Source organism: Sander vitreus, chromosome 23 (genome assembly GCF_031162955.1).
Source record: "Sander vitreus isolate 19-12246 chromosome 23, sanVit1, whole genome shotgun sequence".
NCBI classification, from domain to species: domain Eukaryota; kingdom Metazoa; phylum Chordata; class Actinopteri; order Perciformes; family Percidae; genus Sander; species Sander vitreus.
Window position 1 is genome coordinate 6,849,430 of NC_135877.1, and position 23,535 is coordinate 6,872,964.

At 42.3% G+C, this 23,535-nt stretch overlaps 1 protein-coding gene across 3 annotated transcripts in view; it reads left to right on the forward strand.

Moving 5' to 3' along the window:
* Window positions 1-23,535, forward strand: part of etv6 (ETS variant transcription factor 6) — a 29,699-nt gene that overhangs the window by 5,381 nt on the left and 783 nt on the right. Inside the window, exons 2-6 of one of the 3 annotated variants that reach the window (XM_078281372.1) lie at window positions 309-438; window positions 14,968-15,132; window positions 18,211-18,345; window positions 20,800-21,402; window positions 22,536-22,678. In XM_078281372.1, the coding sequence (XP_078137498.1) occupies window positions 309-438; window positions 14,968-15,132; window positions 18,211-18,345; window positions 20,800-21,402; window positions 22,536-22,678 (1,176 nt within the window). The remainder of the gene's footprint in view (window positions 1-308; window positions 439-14,967; window positions 15,133-18,210; window positions 18,346-20,799; window positions 21,403-22,535; window positions 22,679-23,535) is intronic. The other 2 variants (XM_078281374.1, XM_078281375.1) reach the window with 2 other exon arrangements.

A 23,535-nucleotide genomic window follows, 5' to 3' on the forward strand; every position in this document is an offset into this window, starting at 1 on the left:
ATCTTGAGGAGGCTGAGATTGCCATCTTTACAACAGAGCACTGGTTTGTTTAGGACTTGACTGCACTGCAAAGCAACACACGTGCTAAGGCGTGTGTGGGGTTCTGGATATGTGCATCACCTGAATGTGTGTACACAGCATGGCATTTTATTAGAAGCACATACTCCCCTGTCTGCAGAGATGAGACCATGGCTAGCCGATGTTGTGGGTGCACGGTGAGGCGAGTCGGCGTGGGGCTGTTTGGGTTCAGGGCCGGTGCGCCGTGGAGCTTTGTGAGCCATGCTTTGTGTCTCTGTGTCTATTCATAGCAGGAGAGGAGCTCTTTCAGTCCTTCCGCGAACCCGCTGCCAAACTCCACTTCCTCCCCCGTCCATGCTCCCGCCGCGAGGCCAGCCAGCCGAATGGAGGACGAGCCTGCCAGGCTGCCTGCGCACCTGCGTGAGTCTCTCACACACTCTCTCTCTCTCTCTCTCTCTCTCTCTCTCTCACACACACACACGTCATTTTTGTCAGGGTTTTTAGAATCTTGTGCTGGAAATGTTTCTGTTTGGCTGAAGTGGTAATCTGAGAAGTCCGATTTTTGTATGTCTCATCCCAGAAATCACCTGTCAATCAAACTGTGTGGGCGGGACTGTGACATCTTTGGATTTTCTGTAAATCCAGTTTCGGCTTCTGCAAGGAAACTTTAGAACAGCAAACGAAAGCTATAGACAGTGTTACCAAGGCAACATGAAGACATAAAAATGTTGTGGAATATCACTAATAGTTAAAAGCTATCACATCCCATTATGACAACACACACGAACGCACCTCATTATCACTGCATGAGTGCCGGCCCGGTCATGTTGGACCTCTCAGTTGGAAGGTGTTGAAGCAGATCTGGGGTCTGACACCTGAACCGTACATGCTTCCACTGGACCATAACTGACAGACCTGCTGCACTGGAATAACCAACAGCTACACAGCAGCCAGGTACAGATAATGTGCCGCGGAGAACACACAGGGGGTGGGAATGATAGAAGAAGATGAAAAAGGGATGACAAACTGAAGAGAAAGGGTTGAAGAAGTATAGGGCTGGGGTAAGGGGACCAAGACCCCTGCACATTTTAGTAGGATTAAGAACCAAGTATTTAGAAAAATCCCCCATCACAACTCAAGTGCAGGACATGGATACAGCAAGCAAAGTGGAAAGCCAAGCAGATCAGAATATGAATATGGCTGAACTGATGCTTCAATTCATCTATTTCTGCATGTTTTCTTCTTCAAGGATGATGTTTTCATTAAACCCATTCAGTACACAAGACGTTTATATATTTCTTCTTTCTTTATATATTATAAGCACTGAATCAGAGGCGTCCTTGAGCCTCCTTAAATGCATCAGCAAGGTGAATTAGTCCTTGCTTGCAACTGCACTACGAATAGTTGAATGATGGGAAAAAATAAAGGCAGTGAAATGTTCACCATTATGGAATAAATTTAGGTCTGAATCGTTTCCCACATCTCAGACTTTGTTATCGATTCTAACGGCTTAGTGTTCAATGACGGCCATTCTCCTGTTGAAAAACAAGTGAGCCAATCAGAGCTTGGGAGGCTGATTAAGTCATCTTCCTGCGCCAGAGAAAAATGGGTTATTGGCACAACTGTGCAGGTTGTTGAAATTGGCTTAAAGAAGTAACTCTTAAAGCGAGACTACGTAACTTTTGGAAGCAGAAATGACATATTTTTCCTCTTAGGAAAAGTGAAATTCATAACCAATAAACGTTTTGCTGATACAACCTTACTTGGTCCAGTATGACCAGTTAATATTAGCTAATTTTAGCAAACTGTAGGTAGATATTGTTGTAAAACAGACATCACTGAGTCAGTTAGCTGACGTGAGGACTCTTTTCTACTTGTGCTACTGTTGCAATATGTCACAATTCGCCAAAACAAAAGTTAGACTGCTAAAAAAACGTTGCAATGCAGGATTTAAAATAGTTTAAAAAATGGTTTTGCAAATATTTTATAAGAAAGTAAATGCATTCAGCACGTGTGTGACCTAAAGGATACACACGGTGTGTTTTTGCGAGTAAAACTGAATGTTAACATAACTTGAACTGTTTCTTTAGAAAAAAAACTGGACAAGGCACCTTTTATTATTAGGGAAGGTTTGATTGGTAGGCTTAAACACTGGTAGCTTTAACCGGTATGAACAGCATGATTAGCTAAAGCTGAAGTTGCTGGACTCAAACTGGTTTTTGATGAGTGAAAAACAAGCTCATACCATCCTATCATGTGGCTTTTGTTTAGACGCACTGATATAATATGATAAGATACTTTGAATAAGGACATTTTTTTCACTTTGCTTCAGACAAAGGAAAACCAGTTGTAGGTCCGGTTTGACACTAACTGACTTTCCGGTATTAATCAAACCAAGAGAGAATACAACGTGAGAAGCAAACAGTCTGCAGGTGCGGCAGTAAAGGAAAAAATCTACTGAAATAAGTTTTTCATATTTTAATGAAGCCACACTGATACGTTGGTTCATTCGCATTGGCTCACTGTTGCTTAACCAATCATAGAGCAGGTGGGGCTGGAGCTGTGCCAAGAGATAGGCCCGATGTTCAAAGAGTAACCCTGAGCTGCTTTGTCCATGCGTCCGTTAATATTTAACCAGTTTATTTTTATTTTTTTATCAAGCAAGTGTGAAGTTCATGGCTTTTGTGGAGGCGCTTGACTGGGCAGCTGCCGGGGCTGGACGAGACGCACAGGAAACTCCCTCAGCCTTCTTCCTCTTTTGCATTGTTGCAGAAAAAGGAAGAACGCTCAACAGGTCCGCATTATGTTTCCTGTCGAGTAAACCGATGGGTCAGTTCATATCCGCAGGCATGTGGAAGTCCTACTTTTCTTTTTTTTTTTTTTTTTAAATCAGGTTTCAAACACAGCTCCTCACACAGACATGCCTCTCGCACATCTGCAGGTCAGGGAAGTGTCACTTTTATTTCTCTTCAGTGTTTAGTTTATGGCTGCCGCTGGTGGGGATCCACTCTTTAGACAGACAGCAACACGTCTTTGTCACAGAGCACGCAGTCTGAAACACCTCTCCTCGTCCTTTCTCCTCCTGCCTATCTAAACACACATGCGTTGGGAAACAAGCCGTCCATTAACCCCCACACTCACAGCGAGTTCTGTCCTGAGGGGGGAGAGGAGAGTAAGAGCAGGAGGAGGAGGAGGAGGAGATGGTGAAAAAAAAGAAGACAGAAAGCAAAAGAATGAGGGAGGAAATTGCAGTGTGGGCAGAAATCCGCCTTCTCCATTTCCTGGGGAGGAAGTGGATTAGATCGGGGAGAGTTGCAGCCTGCTCCTCACACTAAAGAAGAATGCTACCAGACTCGATTTTAACCCTTTCAGACAGACATCAAACCCTAACCCCTATTTTCCTATCACTCCCTAAAATAGATTTTTTAATTAACTTGTTTCCACATCTTTTTTTTTTTCATCTTTTGCATTTTAGCAGGTTTTTCATATTATTAGTTATGAATATTGTTCTCTCCATTGTGCCTTCTGTCTGTTGTACTGTGAAGCACTGAATCTTCAATACATTTTTTTTTTAAATATTCTTTCCATTCATTGGATCTGATCAGAAAGCAGTTAAAATGAAGACGATGTGGTTTTATTGAAGCATGCGTTAACTATATTCTTAAACTCTAAAGCTTGAAAGGAACAGTTCAGCATTTTGGAAATTTGCTTATTCGCTTTCTTGCCAAGATTTAGATGAGAAAATCAATACTACTCTCATATTTATCTCTTCAACATAATGCTACAGCTAGCGCCAGTTAGCTAAGCTTAAGCCACAGAGGCTGGAAACAAGGGGGAAACTGCAAGCCTGGCTTTGTCCAAAGTCCAAAAAAAATCCACCTATCAGCACCTTTAAAGCTTACTAATCAACATGTTATATCTGTTTACTAACATTGCATTCATCTGCTGATGCTTTCATCCAAAGCGACTTACAATAAGTGCATTCAGCCATTAAGATACCATCCATAAATAGAATAGAAAAAGAATTATGAGTATATAAAACTCAGCAAATAAACCCAAACTGCTTCAAGTGCGACATATTGCATGTTTCCCAATATGTTGAATTATTTCTTTACTAAATGTAATGTGTTTATCGTGTTGTGACCACGTTTCATTTAGTTTTACTACAGTTTTATTCATGCACCGTTAACTATATGCTTGGACTCTTATAAAAGGACATTTCAGGAAATAGACAGTCACACTAGGACAATTGAATTACACAATTATTAAAAAGGAAATTGTTTTATTCCATTGTGGCTTTAAAAAAAATCCCCACTAAACAAGTCATTAGAAGAATCATCCAGCAGTATTAGCCGGTGAGTAGACACATGGACAGCTTTAACCAGCAAGCGGAGGAGTGCTATCAACCACGTGTGATGTTTGGTCTTTTTGTCTGTGTCAAAAGTGAGACAAATACTAAAAGGCCTGGGAGGGATTTCACAAAAAAAAAGCTGTGTTGACGTGGATTTGTCGGGTTTTTATTCAATCGCAATCCAGGCATCATCGCTCGACATGACTCCCACGTACTCAGAGTATGACGCAACTTAGTCAGTGGGAAAATACTGAATTATTTAAAGGTCTAAAACAAGGAGTTCCAGTATTCTTCTTTTACAATAAACATGCATGAAATACAAAGAAGAGAGTGGCTGCAAGAGTAGAAATATCTATGGATGATTAAAAAAAAATCCATGTCCATGGAAACAAAACTGGCTGGTTTCCCTGGTGTGTGTGTGTGTGTGTGTGTGTGTGTGTGTGTGTGTATATGTGCTCACAGCTGGGTTTGCACTATGCATGCTTGTGCGAGTGGGTGGATGTGTGAGTGAATCTTGTGTCTTTGTGCAAAGCTTGCCAGAGGTAATGTAGGTGTATGCTGTGTGTGTATGAGTAAGTGTGTGTGTTACCGTACATGACTGCAACCCCGCCCCCCCCCCCCACACCACCTTCATTTGGTCTCTCTCTTTGTGGTATATTACCCATTTTACTGTGTGGGGAATTGGTGATATAAAGAATGTGTGTTTTTTTTTTTTTTTTACGTTGTGTGTGTGTGTGTGTTTGGTCTTTCTGAGGGGAAATTTCCTGCCCCTGGAAGCAGCCCTTGTCCTCAGGAATTTCCTGAGTGGGCAGACAGCGCTTCCTGAATAAATGTTGTTGTTGTTGTTGTGTGTGTGCATGTGTGTGTGTGTGTGTGTTTGAACTTGCTCTCTTTTGAAAGGGAAACTGTTCTCACATGCCAGAGAGTGAAGCTGAGCGCACCCCCCTTCTCTTCCTGTTCGCGACACACTCCACATGGCGTTTCTGACAGGGTGGGCGGGGGGGGGGGGGTTGCTTTACTCTAAACGTCACAATGAACACACACTCGCATTACTGACGGACGGCGTGTTGATTTCAGGCTTTAATAGGAAAAGTCACAAAGGTACAAATCATCTTCCTCTTGATAAATATCCAGTTAATGAAATCAACAATAATTTCATTAAACAGCAGAAAACACTATTATAAAGGGGCATTCTGGATATTTAATACTGCACTTTCATAGAGTTGGGGGTCGTGTAAGGAACTGATTTAAAACAAATGGGTGTCGTCCATTTTCCATTGCAGGTTCATGCTTGAGGCGAGCGTGGCTGGTCGTCATAGCAACGCCGCAGGCAACTGCCATGACCTAACGCGACACACACACACACACACACACACACACACACACACACACACAGATAGTCGGTGTGTTATTTTTGATTCTCGGCATGTGGCTGTTGCCACAGCCGGAAGACACATTTTATTTCAAAAGAAGCTGGAGGCAGCAAACTAAAACACAGCTGGCTAAACTATTTAAAAGTGGCGGGTTTGTTCAGGACACCCCTGTCTGTCGCTAGCAATGATGACGCACTGATTAGTGACGATTCTCTCCGACCAATCAGTAGTCTGCAGGTTTTCACGTCACCTTTTGCAGACTGATCTCATGAAGTGGCGTATGTATGACACGCCAATTCGTATGCCATTATTGGCGTGTTATCAAGACGCATACTCGGTTTTTAGCGTGTTTATCCAAGCCGTTTGGCCTCCATTGACTTGCATTACCTTGTGATTGCGTGTGAATTGACGCCGTAGTGAGTTGTATGAAAGGGCAAAAATCGGCATAGGGAGGTCGGTCAGGGCGGAAGATGAGGAAAACACAGGACTTTCACCCAGGAGAGCGGGGATCGTGTCCTGCGTGTGACGTTTCCTTTGTGTCCCACGTGTGATGTTTCATTTCCACGTTTGTTCTTTTCCTAAACCCAACCCCATTCTTCTTTTCCTTAACCCAACCGGTTCTTCTTTTCCTAATCCCAACCGTTTCTTCTTTTCAACCATTTCTTCTTTTCCTAAACCCAACCAGTGTGTGACGTTTCCTAAACCCAACCGTAGCCTCGCGATAACACGTAGCCTCGTGATAACTGTGATGTTGCAGACTGCCGTCCACTGTATACAGCCTAGACATACACGCAGATAGCTCAAAATGCGTACAGATAACACGCCACTTGGCTTTAGGAAAGTGCTGTGTATGTTTACTCGAAGTCATGATGTCATGTTGCCTTTTGGTATTGCCTCAGCTCGCCTGGAACCTCGTCGGAGGTGATGCTAAAACTACCTGCTAAGTACCTTTTGGCAGGTACCAGGGACTTTTTTCCATAATGGAAAACCAAAAAACCATGGAGTGGACAAACACCAAAAGTGATCGAAACTAACGGAGCACGGGTTGAGAGATCCTGATTTCTATTCCCTAATATGGTCTAAAATCCAAAACCACTGGATCCTACACTTCCCATAATGCAACACCATCTATCAAATTTTGTGTTTACTTATCTTATATCAAATCTTTATAGGATAGTATGTTTTTGAAACCAGTATTCTTTACTGTTTCATATAGCAGAACATTATACAATACATTAAAAAAAACAAATGGCGACTTTGGCGTTTTTGCCTGCATTGAAAGAGATAGTGGAGACAGACAGGTTGAGATAGGCTGATGACATGCAATAAATGTCCCCAGCTGGACTAACTGACGTTATGGACGGGTACAGTTATGGAAAACGGGAATACTGCCATTATGTGCTTAACAACTCGGCTACCAAGATGCCTCGAAGATTTAGTTCTTAAAGCTGTAGTCTGTAGTTTCTGTCTCCCCCCGTGAGGAATTCTAAGTAATGACAACAACACTGTCGGCGCGTCCACATGATACAAGCCTTCAGTGATCACGCACCACCCCCACCCCTCCTCCACACAGTTGCTAGTAGTGTTTAACCCGTCAAATCAACGAGTACACGGAGGAATAAAAAACATGAACTTTTAACAAGAGGTAATTATCTTGTAATTGTTATGTCCTCTTAGTCTCCAAAGCTGAACGCTGCTGTTGTCCTTTCTCAGCGGTGATGTAAAACACATCACTCAAGCTGCTGCGCGCTAAAATCATCGGACTACACCATTTTGTAAAGCTAGCCATACTGAGAAATACAGAGAGTGTTTTGTGGAGCTGATAGTCTTAATTAGCTTTCTATCAACCTATTTGGAAATGGCTTGAATGTTGCGCATTCATTAATATAAAATAGTTGCGCACTATAGCCTTTAGGGCTATTTACAAAAAAAGTAAAACAAACAAAAAGGTAGTTTGGAATTTGTAGTGCATATCCCCATTTTATTTTTCCGATATCTTTCTGTCATGAATTTTAAGTTTCGAAGCCCATGAGGATATTACTTAAGTGATATTTTACATTTGACAAAGACAGAATAGAGACTATACAACTGTGTTCACATATTGTATAGAACTCCTGTGACTAGTAAATAGATTCTGACATGTAAAATCAGTTTGGCTTTAATTAACCGGTGAGTCTGGGAAATGCAGTGTTGCACTTGCCAAGAAAGATGAAGACACTATTTCAATATGAGGAAATACTTTCCATGTCAACCTTCATTGAAACTCCTTTAGCTCTACAATGTGAAAACGTGGAAATAAATGACATAAATCAGTGCCCAATGGTTCCCAATGTGGGGAAAGGTCAAGAAAGCTAAATGAAAACAGATTTTGGCTGCAAGAAATTGTTCACATATAGGTTCACTTCTGAAAATCATTTAAATAAAAAAAAATCTGAGAAGTACTACTTACAGGTCGTAGCCCTATGCAACCTGGTATGAGAGTCCACAAGTAGACATTGTTTTAGACAAAAAGGTGTTAAAAAAACAAAATGCTGACTTCACTTTCTCCACATGAAAAGAAAAAAAAAAGATTATGTGTGTGGGTTTCAGACATGTAGGGGCCTTTTGGTTTAGTGAACAAATGTCTTTGAAGCTTGTGTATTTTGCAAGGCGAGAAAAAACTGGCTCCTGAACAAAAGGAAGAGTGGCAGTTGACGCTGGATTCAGGAACTAACCTACAAGAGCCAGCTTGCTCCTGTGCTCAACAACAAGCTATCAAAAACAGGTTGTGCTACTTCCTGGCCATAAAAGTTCCGTGTGATTGATGATCTGTTTTACGTTTGTTTTGACTGGACGAAGTCCAGATTTGCTGGACGGGGATAGGCACGTGCATGTCGGTGGAGGAAGCGTAGGATGAAAATGATAGGGGGGGGATTTCTTTTGACTGAAAAGTAAAAGTGTGTGTGTGTGGAGGTGGATTTTCCACTGCCGCGCCCACCTGAAAGGGAATCAATGTCAAGAGAGACACACAAAGAGAGGGGAGATGAATAGTGTGAGCATTAACTGTGGAAATGTGTAGCTCTCATACCACATGCTCCTGAGTCAGGGTGTCAGGTCATGGTCAGCCCTTCCCCTCCTCCCTCCTTCCTCTTCTTCCTCCTCCTCCTCCTCCTCCTCCTGCTGTCTGGAGAAAAAAAAACACTTTTCTTTATTGAGATAGCAAGACCAATATCCGCCTATTTCTGCTTTGAGAGAATAGGCAAACATTTACCAAAGAACTGAGTGACTAAAGAGCTTTGAGTTTGGAGAACAAAGTCCCAGCCTTACCGATGCAGCACTGCATTTTTGTTTATAGTTCATTCAGGTCAGGCTAAGCTGAAATCCTCTCTTACATTTTTATGTGCATCAGTTGTCTCTTAGTGTATATTTAGACTGTTGAAATTCAGGAGTTTGACAGTAAACAATATCTGAGGCTGAGATTTCACTGTGACTCAAAATACACCATGTTCGCAGTTTTGTTGCAGTTTTACAAATAAAGAGAAAGGAAATGCTCAGAAGTGTGTGACGCACTAGAAAGTCTGAACACAACAGCTATTTCGCAAATGATTGGAAATGAATATACATGATCTTTGGTAAACCTTGTTATGCTACAAAGTAACAATAGGAAATATAACTTCAATTAACACTGATTCTTTTCAATACATTTGTTATTTTCTTAGATCCTCATGATTCATATTCTAATTGAGATTTTCCTGGAACAGAAAAGATCTTGGCGCTCACGTGTAGACTTTACTTTTGTCTCATTTGTCAACCAGTACTGTAGGAAAGTACTGTCCAACTTGATGGCTAAATCTACCAACCAGGTTAGAAACTTGTTAAAAACAAGTTTGGTTGTAGATTAGGGCTGGAAAATATAAAAATGTCTACGGTTTATCTTTTTTTCTATACAGTTTCTATTACAATGGCGAAAAACCAGGGGGTCGAACTGGGTTACGGCAATATTTACATAATTCGGACAACGCTTTATGTTCTGATCCTTGCTTTGTGTCATGGCAGTGTGAGCAGTGAATGTCTTCCATCTGTAGTGCTAGTGCACGGAGCTCCCTGAGGAGCAGAGCAGCGGAGGTCTGCCGAGAGCCGTCGGAGGGCGCTGCTCTGCTTCTCTGTGCACGTGCACCATAGAGGGAGGCCAAGCACCATTCATCTTAACACACTGCCCACACAAAGATGACACAGAGCTGGATTAAAATCTACAAAAATATCCCTTTAAATGCACCTGCTACTATCTGTCTATACTTTAATTTGCTATTTTTCCTTGACACATTAGCTACTGTGCTTATTTAGAAGACTTGGATGAGTAGATACTAGAGTTAGCTTGCTAACAAAGCAGCATACCCTAACCCAAAATCAATCAGATAGATCAGTGACAAAATGATCAGTTCCCGAAACGGACCCAAAGAAATTAACCATGTCTGTTCATCTTTGCTGAGCTTGGACACAGCAGTTAGCACAATGTTTAAAAAAAATATGGACCTTTTAAAATTTGACATGGTGGGGGTTACACATACCATTTTTGTCAGAGTATCAAGAGGTAGTCATTGCAGTTTTAGTTGGGTGAGAGAAACATGGACAGCAGTGTGAGTTTTAGATAGAAGTGCAGAGCTAAACTGAGTCTGGACGGGACCTCCACAGCAGGACGGCCCTCATTAACTCGACTGGCTGTGAGGGGAAGTTGAGGGCTTCTGTACTGCAACAACGAAACAAGATACCAGTGATCTCATCCTCCTCTTCCCTTCATTCATCCCAAGCGCTTATGCGTTGCTTTGCAACTTGTGCGCTCGGTGTGTGTATGTGAGTTGGTGTGCATGAGCGGGGGCCTTAGAAACCACAGAGTGAAAATTATGTGTCATCAGAGAGGATTAGGAGCCCACGGTTTAGTCAAGGGCTTGGGATCTTGCTGCTGTCATGCTATGGTTTTATATGTAAACACACACACACACTCAGAAAAACACACACATACTTGCTCTTGTGAACACTGTAAATCTGAGATGCATTCAACAAAAGGCAGAGCTGATGACAAGGAAGACCAAAATTGATTTTCTTCCTGTAACCTGCAACAAATCTGTAACAGATTCTGACAGAAAACAAGCAGAAAGGACAAATTCATCATTCATCATCAGCTGAGGGAAGTGTGTGAATATGTTGAAGGAACAGAGTGTCACGGTCCAAGGTGCTCTCTCTATTCTCCTCTTACTCCCTGTCCATGCCATCCATTTTTCTTTCCACCTCCTAAGTAAGCAAAGGATGTTTGTGTCTCACTGGCTGCACTGCAACAGAAAGTTTTCCATCTTTTCCGTTCCTTTCTTGGTCGCGGGAATGTGAGATACAAAATAACATCCTGAAATTTGCAACTTGAATGTGACTTTTACAGCTGAAATCAGATACGATCAGCGTTGGCACGATCCACCTACAACTGTCATAGATTTGGCAGCCTGCTGAGCAGTGTTAGAATGGAGGACTAAGACAAGCATCAATGGAGAGAGAAAAATGAGAATGAATTTTGTTGTTTGTTGCCACTGTCAATTTATCTTAGTATGATATATGGATACAGAGTTAAATATTATTGGGAAAGATTCAATCTGATTCCCAAGGCAGTACCATTTTTATACCATACTGCAGTAAATACTTAAGCATCCAAGACACACTTCCTCCTGTGAATGAAATCCATTTTGTTACATTTCTCTGTATTCCGACTATTTTGTAAAATGGAGACACTTCTGAGTCCTGCTTCCTATCTGATATGTTGCAAACACCGCACTCGTACATTGTATTGACTCGTGAGTGACGTAAGCGGAGTACGAAAAAGAGGCAAAGCTGTAGACTCTCGTCACTCCCCACAAGGAAGCCCCAAGCTCGGCACAGCAAGGAGTGGGGAGTGACGATGGAGGGGGAAGTAGACTCAGAACCCACAGGTGGATGCTGGTGTGGAGCTTTTTTTAAATGCTGTATGAACAGCTGCAGCAGAAAGTGACAGCATATCTTTCAGGTGAGCAGTGTGGCAGCTGGCATGACAGTAGACAAGTGAGCAGAGCACAGACTGCTCAAGCACGTCACCATAATCAAAGGGCGCGTTGGATACGCGTTGATATAAGAGTATGCCATGTGAGTGTTGACTTGGGTTGACTGTCTGAACTAGCTTGCAGGCTTCGCTCCATATATTGGTTACATCCCAGAATAGGTATGAGCTAGAATTCAGGGCTGAGCATGATGTCCCACTCTGTGAACTTCACTTGCGTACTGGCTATGGATCTGTTTCCCTTCCTGTTTCCAATTTCCTTCCTCCTTTTGCGCCTTTGTTTAGCCCTCATGCGATTTTTAACTCCTCTGCCTTCATTTTTCCCCATCCTCACACACTATGCGCTGTTGCTCTCATCAGTCTTTCCTTTCTGTTTCCACTCTTCCTTTTCTTGTCTCCGTCCTGCAGTCCGTTAATAAACCTCCCGGCGTCGCTCTCTAACCTTACCGCAGGAAGTTTCCTGTGCTGAAACAGAGCCCACGCTGGATTGCTTCCTGCCAAAGTTCGTTGTGGGACACGTTTGTTTGGGCCCCTTCTTCTTCCTCCTTTGGGCTCTGTGCAGATGGCTGAGGCCGGCAGACCGGATCTCGCAGGGGTTTTGGCAGAGCAGCACCTCTCTCCGGCTCTAGAGAGAGCATACCGCAGCAGTGACCTCGCGACCCGGGCCGCGCTGCTGCCCGCCCCGGCCTCGCTGCTCTCACAAGTCAGCCACCAGAGACCGACTTACAGCTCGGCGCATGCGGTGCAGATGGCCGCTCAATTCAATATTGATACAAAGTCAATGATGTAGTTACTTTTCCAGTGCATCCGTTATGAAGTCATTTGTAAAAGTTACAAAAGGGAACAAATTCATTTTAGTAGTTCAAATTACAAATCACTGGTTTTCTGGGAATATTAAAATGCGTTCTCTTACTACTGATGTTTAAAGGTACCTATACTGCTTTAATCATGTTTAAAAATATGTATGAAAAATAATTTTTACATACAGTATATTTAAGATACGGCTAGAGATAATGTAGCCTAGCTATGATTATTACTTTGGCCAAGAACCCAAGCAAAATGAAGAAATATAGCTCCTTATCTGCCCAGCACTAGCTCCTGAGCTTGTGAAACACCTGTATCCCATTCCCTGACACTTTCTTAGGCTGTCTGCTGACATGCTGAGGGTCAGAGCTTGACAGGCCGTTAGCTGTGCTTCAGATAACCGCAGCCTTCCTGGGCTTATCGGCAGCGCCCGTGCCACTATCTGAACATAGGGGAAGAGAAGGGAAGGGGCGAAATGGGAATCTGACAATCAAGACAGGGTTTCATTTTATATTGATTGCTCTCTGTGAAAACTTCCTCCGTTTGACGGGTGGGGGGAGCTGAGGGGGGGGGTAAGAGACCTGAAAGTGAGCACAAGGTTCATATTACTTGTGTGACACTGGCGGCCAAAGATAACAGCTGTCCGACTCCCAGAGGAAGTGTTTGGGGGCCGGGCGATAAGTGAGATGTAAGAAATGAGTAGTTATGCTCTATGTGGGTGTCATGGATGTTCTGATCAGAGAATAGAGATCTATATACACACAGTGTTGCGCGCGCGCGTGTGTGTGTGTGTGTGTGTGTGGATGTGTGAAAGAGAGAAGAAGGCGAGTCCGAGTCATATTTTATATCGTTGGGTTACGCAGAGTGCAAAATGATACAATGATGCAACTTTTGTGTTTTACTAAAAATATATGTTGTGATGTCAGACAATATCAAGAATATCAGAGTTTGAGAACATTTTATATGCATTTGGTAGCCTATAGAGAAACTGCATTTTATGCACTTCAAACATTAGCTTGAGCTGTTTTGGTTGCTGCTAGGGTGAAGTTAGCTCTACCATAGCTTTCAAGTCTTGAAAAGTCATTGATTAATAACACATAATGTAATCGTTACTTGTGTTTATATTCTGAATTTGACCGGGTTTCTTTGCCATTCAGCTAGCTCGCTTGTGCACCAGTGTTTGCAGGCACCGAAAAACCAATACTTGTACCAAGACTCTAGAATTGTTATTTTAGGGCAAAGTCATAATCAAATGTAGACTGTAACATTTTCATGTTTCTGGGGGAAAAAAATCTTGAGGCCAGTATCTTTTTAGCAGCTGTTACCTTAACATATTAGCCATGGTGGTTGCTGCTGGTGGCAAATTAACAATACAATCGTGTTGCTCTCTAGGTAAGCTAGTAGTTAGCCCTGCAATATCGTACATGAATGAAATAAAATGTTACCGCAATTTACGTATTTAATTAGATTTTGACCAGATTGCCATTCTGCTAGCCAAGTTCCCCGCAGAAGAAAAAAATGCTGCACTTTAGCTCCACCAATAAGGTTATTTCTGCATTCACAGCAGATCTGAGAAATGTTTTTTACAACTAAAATTCACAACACTCGGATGAAATTGAGATTCTGTTCAGATTTGTCCCATTTTTCGCAGTCTCTCCCAGATGCCTCTGCTTGCTTGTTGTTGGTCACCACTGCAGATGTTTTACACTACTGTTCCCACGGCAGTGAATGAAACATTTCAGAGTGCGAGGGAAGGAAAAAAAAGATACTGTCATAGCGGTTTCCTCTGCTCTCTTTCCCCCCATGTGTCCTTGTCCGTTTATACACATACTAATAAACTGTCCGTCTGGAGTTCAGAGAAGAGCAGCACAGATCATAACCGATAACATAACAGTCTTTTTCATATCCCTGCCACCTTTTTTTTTATCCTTGTGAGTCATTCTGTATTCTTCCCCTTAACCTATCATCTTCTAATCTTTTATTATAACCTCCTCTCCCTTTCTGACTCTCTCCTCCATCTTTTTTTTCCCTTTATCTCTGCTGCCGTTCCCATAATCACTCCCTCCTTTTGGCTTTTATCTCCACTTCCTCAATATCCTTTTTACTGCCTCTGCCTCCTTCCTTCCTCTCGCCGCCCCCTTTCCCTCCTCCTTATCGCCATCCCCTTCACCCCCCCCCTCCTTCCTGCCTTCCTTCTTTTCTTCCTTCCTCGCCCCCCAACCCCCGTCCTTCTGCCTCTTCTCCACTGAACTCATCCTACTTCTCTTCTTTCCCTTCCCCATCACCTCCACTTTGTTGCTTCTTTACAAAAACTCTGGTCTCAACCTCGTCTCCTCCCCCTTCTCCCCCAACCCTTCCACCTCCAGGTCTACAGCCAGTCTTTTGGAGCAGGGAGGACGTGGCCCAGTGGCTGCGATGGGCCGAGAAGGAGTTCGCCCTGCGGCCAATCACCAGCGGCTCTTTCCAAATGAACGGCAAAGCCCTGCTGCTGCTCACCAAGGAGGACTTCCGCTACCGCTCCCCCCACTCCGGTACTTGTCTTTTTTTCACCTCTTCATGAATTTCTTGGGGATATTAGAGGTGTATTCTAGACGGGGAAAAGTGGAGACATCAGTCAAAAGTTTTACAAATGAGTCACTTTGATTGCATTAGATGGTTCTTTTAGTCTAAATGGAGCAGGACTGGAAAACAGGATATACCGACTAGGAAGAAAGAGCCGTTTCAGATCATGGAAACTGACTAGTTGCAGAGAAATCATGGAAAATTGGTGCAATTATACAGAAGCTTCTTTTCTAAAAGGGAAAAAGTGAGTCAAAAAGTGACACCTGCTGTTACTCAATGACTGATAGGACTAAATAAAATTGAAAATGGATATTTTGGGGTCCTCACAAATGAGTGAAACACTGAGGGAACATCCATGATGACATTTTGTCTTGCGACACAATGTAATTCGGGCAAACACTGCGACCCATGATCAGCTGTTGCTCTTTATGGGTTAGACCAATATTAGTTTATTTGTACACCAAAACCTGTGCCAACGTGGCTTTAAAATCAATGTGTTAACAGCAAAGCTACACCCTTTAAAAATCAATAAAATGAAGACGAGGGAAGGCGGCAGTGAAGGGAGGCAGCTGTTACAGCGAGGCTGCTGGGGGAGGAAGTAGGGGACGGTTGATCAGGAAGTATAAAACAACCTCAACTGTCGCCCCGGCAACGCTAACAGCCGGGCGCATGAAAGTAATGCAAACAAAAAGTCAACTGTTTTCCTTTGCAGAGTTTTGGATTTGTAGTTTTGAAATTAAACAGGATTCAATGTCTGATTATGTTCTCTGGAAATGTTACAGTACAGTCAGTCAGACAGGGCTGAAGTCACTGCTGTGCGGGTCAGGATGATAGGATGATAGTCATCAGAGTGGGATGAAAGGAGTGATCAGCGTTGTGAAATATTAAGATAAGACTGAACCCCCGGCAGCCTGGAGGAAATGACATGTCATTTCAGGTCATTGTAAATCCAGATTAGAAAAGTGTGGCAATTGTATGGAGGACTAAAAATGAATGCATAATCAATGCTGAAATAAATACAGGGAAAACAGGAATTGATGAAGAAAGGAATAAACAAGTGAAAGCCGAACCAAAAGCATAAATAATTAAAAGCATACACACATCAATGTTGCTAATCAATCAGAAAATCAATAAATATATTCTTTTACATATATTCTTTTACATTTAGTTAACTAACTTTATCGCAAATTATGATTGCTCACAGGGCAGATTCAGCTCTTATTACGTTTACATTATAGTGGAGGATAAAACTGAGCTTTAAGCTGCTGCTGATGTTGGCTAGCTGCGAGATCTTTATATGGAGAAATGCATGAAATCATTTTAGATTTGTAAAAACGTAGCAATAAATTAGACATTTATTAATTTATTTTGTGAAATTATCAACCAACTTTTTTTATTTATTCAATTATGCATTTTTTAAATCTATGTATTTAAATTCAGCTTTTAGTTTTATATTTTATTTTACAATTAAAGTATAACATTTTTTTCAGTATCTATTCATGCATTTGCTTCAAACGTTGAGTCATTTTGAATCCTCCGTATAATTGAACAGGAAGTAAGGTTGCTCTGTTCAGTCTATATTTCCTCCAATCAGAGAGCCCAGTGTGGCCCTTTACATGTTATTACATGTTGTGTAGTTTTAGAGAGATGTGGCCCAGCTGACAGCTGTTGTCATTCTTGTGTTTCTATTTCAACTCTGCAGAATTTTTCACATCCTGTTAAGAAATTGAGTTCTGGGAATTTGTTTTTGAAAAATGTGATTCATCATCGCAGGATTTATTAGTTGCCCTCAATGTGACCCCGAGATCATTTTGCTGTATAATGGTTTCATACATCAGCAACTGTAGAGCTTAGATCACATTTGTTGTATCTTAACATAAGACGTCCAGGGTGTGGAGAGATAAAGCTGACAGTGATTGAGTACATTTTGATATTGGTAGTTGTTTTGGCCCGGCTGTCAGTGACATCAGTGAAAAATCATTTTAGGGAACAGAGCAAATATTTTGGCTTGTGATGGGTCTGTTTCCTCCTTTTGGGGATTGTAATTGTGCGGTTCCCATCAGTCCCTGGCTGCTGTGTGCCATATTTTCCTTTTGTAGAAGCTCTAAGAATAAGACTTTGTTTTCCTGGAATGTCTTAACCTCACGTCCCACAATAAGCCACACAGTTTGTAGAGCTACATTACAGCTACACGTTTAGACCTTAAAATGTTTCATGGGAGAAACGTAAAGCCAAAAAGGGTGTTTCATATGTCAGCCATGACTAACTGGAAGATGTCCTCCTAGTATTTGCGATTCATCATGATAAAAAAAAACAACATTCTTTTGTGTGCAGATCTTAGACAAAATGTGAAGAGAACTAGCATTTAAAATCCAGAATCAAAGCAAACTTTAAAGCACCAGGAAACGGGAATTTCCCCCACACTCAAACTCAACACCACAGGCCAAGAAAGTAAGAACTGAAAGGGGTGTGTGTGTGTGTGTGTGTGTGTGTGTGTGTGCAAGTGTTCACCATTACTTCCTTTATGAGAATCATTTCCTTGTTATGGTACGTCTTAAAAAAAAAAAAGTAATGTGTGTCTGTTAAAATCACAGCCACTGTGGGGTTATTTGTTAACCATGCAATTGTTTTGGAGAGGAGCCGTTGTCGGTGTCGAGGCATAACAAACAGCTGTTAATCATTCAGTGAACTTCCTGCTCAGGCTTTGTGCCTGGTGTCAACACTACTGTAAAAGCACTCAAAGGAGAATACCAGGGTCATATAGACCTACGGCCCATTTACTTGTGTCAACATCTAGTTCACGTTGGCCACTATGCCCGATGTAGAAAGACATTCTTAAGTCTTGAGTTGCCATGACTCCCTGTTCTGAAACAGTCATGTCTGCCCCCTCAGAGACTCTTCCATTATTGCTCAAGCTGCCTGCTGCCTGGAAAGCAAATGGAAGAAGGGGAACCTGATTCTGTGGATGACGCCAATGCTAATTTCCTATTTTATGCAGGCGTAAGATGCTACGTATGGCTAACCTCTGAGCTTTTACATGTCTGCAGGGGACGTCCTGTACGAGCTGCTGCAGCACATCCTGAAGCAGAGGAAGCCCCACGTGTTTTATCCGTCTGCCTACTTCCCTGGGAACTCCTTCCACTCGCTGCCTGAAAGCGCTGTGCAGCACCTGAAGCTCGAAGGTTTTTTTTCTTTTCTTCTTTAATGCATACATTACATATATTTACAGCTCTGGAGTTAAAAACAACTTCAAAAGGCCTCTACAATCAATTTAATATTTACACCAATTATAAAACTACAAAATATATACTATTTAGCTACCTAGCTTAAAAGATATACAGTATAAAGTAGGCTAACTTCATTATAATAGCACATGGTGTTTCTGGGGTATGGAATTTTACAATCCATATCTTAAAAGGTTTTGTTCTCGTACTCTGAGCCAGAAATCTCCACTTCTCCACGTCCCACTTTGATTCCTGTTTGTATTCTGAAGGTTTTTACGGAGGGGTTTGTTCAGATATCATTCACAGCCTGATTTAGTAACATTTTATACCTAAAAAATGTGGCGAAAAAATTGATTTAAAAAATATATATATTTTTTTTTTTAAATCTTTTTTTATATATATTTTCTTCTTGTAGATAAGTAGATATTTACAGTAAATCAGGCTTACTTCATTATAATAGCACATACTGTTAAAGTCATATCACTTTTTCTGAGGTAAGATAATTGAGCATTTAGGCTAATGACAGTTGAGGTATGGTAAATTGGTCATTTATGAACTACGTATAGAAAGTTGGGGTTAGTTAGTCAGTCTCTTTTTCAGAAGCACAGACCTTTTCAAGGATGATGTTTAGTGGAATACCTAAGTGTGTTTTCTGGCTCGCGTCTGAGGGAATGTGACATGGCAACATTCAGATGGGTTGGAGTAGTAACTTAACATGTTGGCAGTGAAACCTGCTCCACAAGGAAATGCTGCTTTATTTAAACAAGAACACAGAACACCACCAAACCGCTCCGGTGCCTTATGGCAGGTTCGCTTGTATTTGTCACCACTATCTTCCTTGTTTTAAATTCCACTTTGTAGATGCTGTTTCCATTGCTTGTGAATGAAGGAGTCAGAAAAAAAACATTCAAACCACTACCAACACAAACCAGAGAACTTTTACTGAAACTCTTCAAAAATAATGTGATCAGCATACTCAACCTAACAGCAGGATATTAGTGACACCTAGTGGTCTTTTCTATGTGAAGCCAGAATACCAAGAGACCAGGAACTAACAGCACTATGCACCTGGACGCGATATTATGAATCCCACTATGGCCATGCCAAGACCCACCCTTCAATAGTATTTATTGGCCAGGTGTCCATGCTTACGCAAGGTAACGTAACCCCATTTGTTCAGGTCCTATCCCCTGACCAATTGGCTATCCTAACCTTAACCACTCTAGACGAAATGCTTAACCCCAACCAATCGACCACTATGGCCACGCCAATGGGTCTCGGCGTGGCCATTGTGGGATTCGTAATTTTCGCCAACTGGACATGGGGACAAGTTGGAGAAAAGCTAGATGACTGTGAAAACTATGAAAGGCTACAATACACCACTTCATGCCGCATTTTGTTACTCAAATGTTCTAGTAGTTTTTTATTTTTTATTTTAGATTATTATTTGAATTCAAGCCAGTACTGAACAGTCCTGAAATCAGAAACACCTTTATTAAGCTAATATGTCAAAAAATGAAACAAGAATTTTCAACCTGGCTTTTTCCAATGTTCAGATTTGTGTTCTGGAAATGTATGTAAATTAGCACATATTTAAGATGATAAGATAATGCCTAATTTGCATATTTAAACATAACATTTTAAAAAAAACTATTAAAAAAACTGATCTTAGTGTAAAAAAAAATCCCCTTGACATGGTGCTCTTTGGATGCTTTTATATAGGCCTTAATGGTCCCCTAATACTGTATCTGAAGTCTCTTTTATATAGGCCTTAGTGGTCTCCTAATACTGTATCTGAAGTCTCTTTTATATAGGCCTTAGTGGTCCCCTAATACTGTATCTGAAGTCTCTTTTATATAGGCCTTAGTGGTCTCCTAATACTGTATCTGAAAGTCTCTTTCCCGAAATTCAGCCTTGGTGCAGAATTACAGCCACTAGAGCCAGTCCCACAATGAGCTTTCCTTAGGACGTGCCATTTCTGTGTCTGTAGCTTTAAATGCTATTGAGGAGGAGAGGGGGGCAGGGTGGAGAGTGGGGGTGTGGCCTTGACCAACTGCCACTTTGCTCGTTTGAAAGCCATGTCGTCTCTCTCTCATGGGTGGGCCAAATTCTCTGGGTGGGCAAAGCAGAGAAAGGGGAGGTAACCTTGCTCCTTATGAGCTCATAAGGAGCAGATTCCAGATCGGCCCATCTGAGCTTTCATTTTCTCAAAAGGCAGAGCAGGATACCCAGGGCTCGGTTTACACCTATCGTGATTTCTAGCCACTGGGGGACCATAGACAGGCTGGGGGAACGCATATTAATGTTAAAAAACCTCATAAAGTGAAATTTTCATGCCATGGGACCTTTAATATGAAAGTGTGGAACTTAGCTGTAGATATTTATCACATACTGTATCTTTTGTAACCCCAGAAACGGTACGGCGGGCACCGCGTGGTACAGAGCCAGTCCCCCAGCATCCACCAACCATCGAGCTGCGGCACCGCTCCCGCTCCCCCCACCAGAACCAGATCAGACGATCCCCCCCGGGGCCGAACCACCCCCGCGCAGCCAACGAAGACCACCTGCAGACCTTCTCCCAGCTGCCCGACAGCAACCACCACCTGCCCGACGAAATGTATCCACTGTCGGTGTCCCCCGCCGCACCCAACGGCCGCTGCGCCACGCCCCGAGAAGCTCCGTGCCCGGGCAGCCCCGGGGGCCAGGAGGCGGGCCCTCCTCGCGTCATCCAGCTCATGCCCAGCGCCATCATGAACCCCCTGCTCCTCAGCCCGAGCCGGAGTGGCGAGGGTGCCGCCATGGACTTCAGGCACAGCCGCGGTGGGCCCCCGTCTCAAGCCACGCTCGAGAATGGGCGTGAGAGGAAAGCCCACGGCCACCACCATCAGATACCACTGTCCCAGCAACAGCAGCATCTGCTGCAGCAGCAGCAAGAGGAGGCGCTCTACAGGAACCACGTCATCATGCCCGTGTCTCCTCCAGAAGAGCAACAAATGCCCATCGGACGGATAGCAGGTGAGATTTAAAACACACTTTTATAGACTCTCTTTTATGTGATGCCGTCATTCTCATTGTCTGCTTGTTAACTCCATTTTGTTTATTGAATCGTGATTTTTTTCCCCCGTCCTTTAGTGCTGCCCCATCTCTCTTTTTTCACTATCACTATGTTGTGCATTTATGGGTATGTGTATTGAATTGATGTGTATATTTATGTATTGATTTGTATGTGCTTTTGTTTCCACTGTCAAAGCACTTTGTAAACAATTGTTTTTAAAGGTGCTATACAAATGAAGTTAATATTATTATTCAAATGGTTAAAGCTACCAGAGGTGGCGTCACATCCGTTTCTTTAGTCACATTTACCCTGTTTCCATCTGGTATTAAGATCCGGTCTGAGTGATTGGATTATGAGCGGACAGCTCTAAGTACACTCTTCAGGACACATTGAGATCGGATCACTAAAACTACATTCGGAGGTGGTCTGAGCCACGTGTCCACGTTCTAATAGCAGTGAGAACGGGAGAATGTTGGGTCTTCATCAGTAGTAACTTATCACGACTTCTATAAGCGAACATGAGACATTAAATAAAGCAGCTATATAAACTTCAAACCACAGAGTTACAAGGAGCTACAAACGTTGACAAAGAGCTGAACACAGACTTTAAAAAAAAACAAAAAAAAAAAAACGTCTCTCTCCCCTGCTCAGGTCCCCCCCCCCCCGTTGTAGACATTATGTCGTCACACAGACAGACTGTGGGCAGCACTTTTTCATTAATCATCGCACGTTTCAGATTTATGATTTATGTGAGAGTAACAATTGACACACACGAAACCAGCCTATATGCAAACAGAAATGATGTACGCGTTTATTTGCATATAGAGTGGGGAAGTGAGATCCGATCACAAGTGGTCACTTAGGAAGCATTTGGAGACACATTCTAAAGCCAGGTGGGAACACACATACCTAGAGCTATCCACTTGTGATCCGATCACTCAGATCCGATTTTAAAACCAGGTCGGGCCGAGGCAAGACCTTAGTTACTTATCCTGTCCCTTTGGTATTCTCCTAACATCAAAGGTAAAAAATAATAGTAAATTTCATCCATCCCGTGCAACTCACTGTGTATTTCCCTGTCATGTCCTTGCAGACTGCAGGTTGCTGTGGGACTACGTCTACCAGCTCCTGTCAGACAGCAGGTACGAGAACTACATCCGCTGGGAGGATACAGAGACCAAAATCTTCCGCATCATGGACCCCAACGGCCTGGCCAGGCTCTGGGGCAATCACAAGGTAAACACACACTCCGTGTGCAGCAATTGTTGTTCATGATCAGACTGCAGCTGGCTCAGTGTACAGCTGCAAACAATCCATCCGTTGTCAACTAGAAATTAATCACAGACTATTTTTGATACTCGATTAATCGGTTTCTGTCATTTTTTTATTGCATTTTTCTTAAATGTATTTTCTAGTTTCTTTACTCCACTGTGACAGTAAACTGAATATTTTTGAGTTGTGGATAAAACAAGACATTTTAGGATGTCATGTTGTGCGTTGGAAAACACTGATCAACATTTTTCACAATTTTTTTGACATTATATAGACCGAACAACTAATCAAAAAAATCAAGAAACTAATCGTCAGAATAATCGACTATGAAAATAATCGTTAGTTGCAGCCCTAGCGATTTGAGCAGGGACATCCCAGATCCATCAGTCATTTCCAGGACAGTTTAAAGCTGCACTAAACAGTATTTTTCATCTAAACAGATGGATTGATTTACTCTGTAAAATGAAAGGTCACTTGCTTATAGTGATGAGACACCCAAGCTTGTAAACCTCTTTTAGCTCATTGTTTTGTTTTTACGGACCACAGACTCCGTCTGCTGGATGCCTAAAAAGGCCACTGTTGGCGAACACGTTTTCCACAACACCTTTATGAGGTGATGGATTTGATGTCAGATGGGTTTTCAGCTTGTTGTGGAGTTCTTCTGCCCCCATGTGACCAAACACCATTAGTCAGTGCAGCTTTAAATGGCACAGAGCATCTGAAGATGTAGAAAATGTCTCATTATGCTGATCAGTAACACCACATTTTTTGTCATTATTATTATTACTACTACTGACACTTTTGTTGTTTTACCTCTTAAA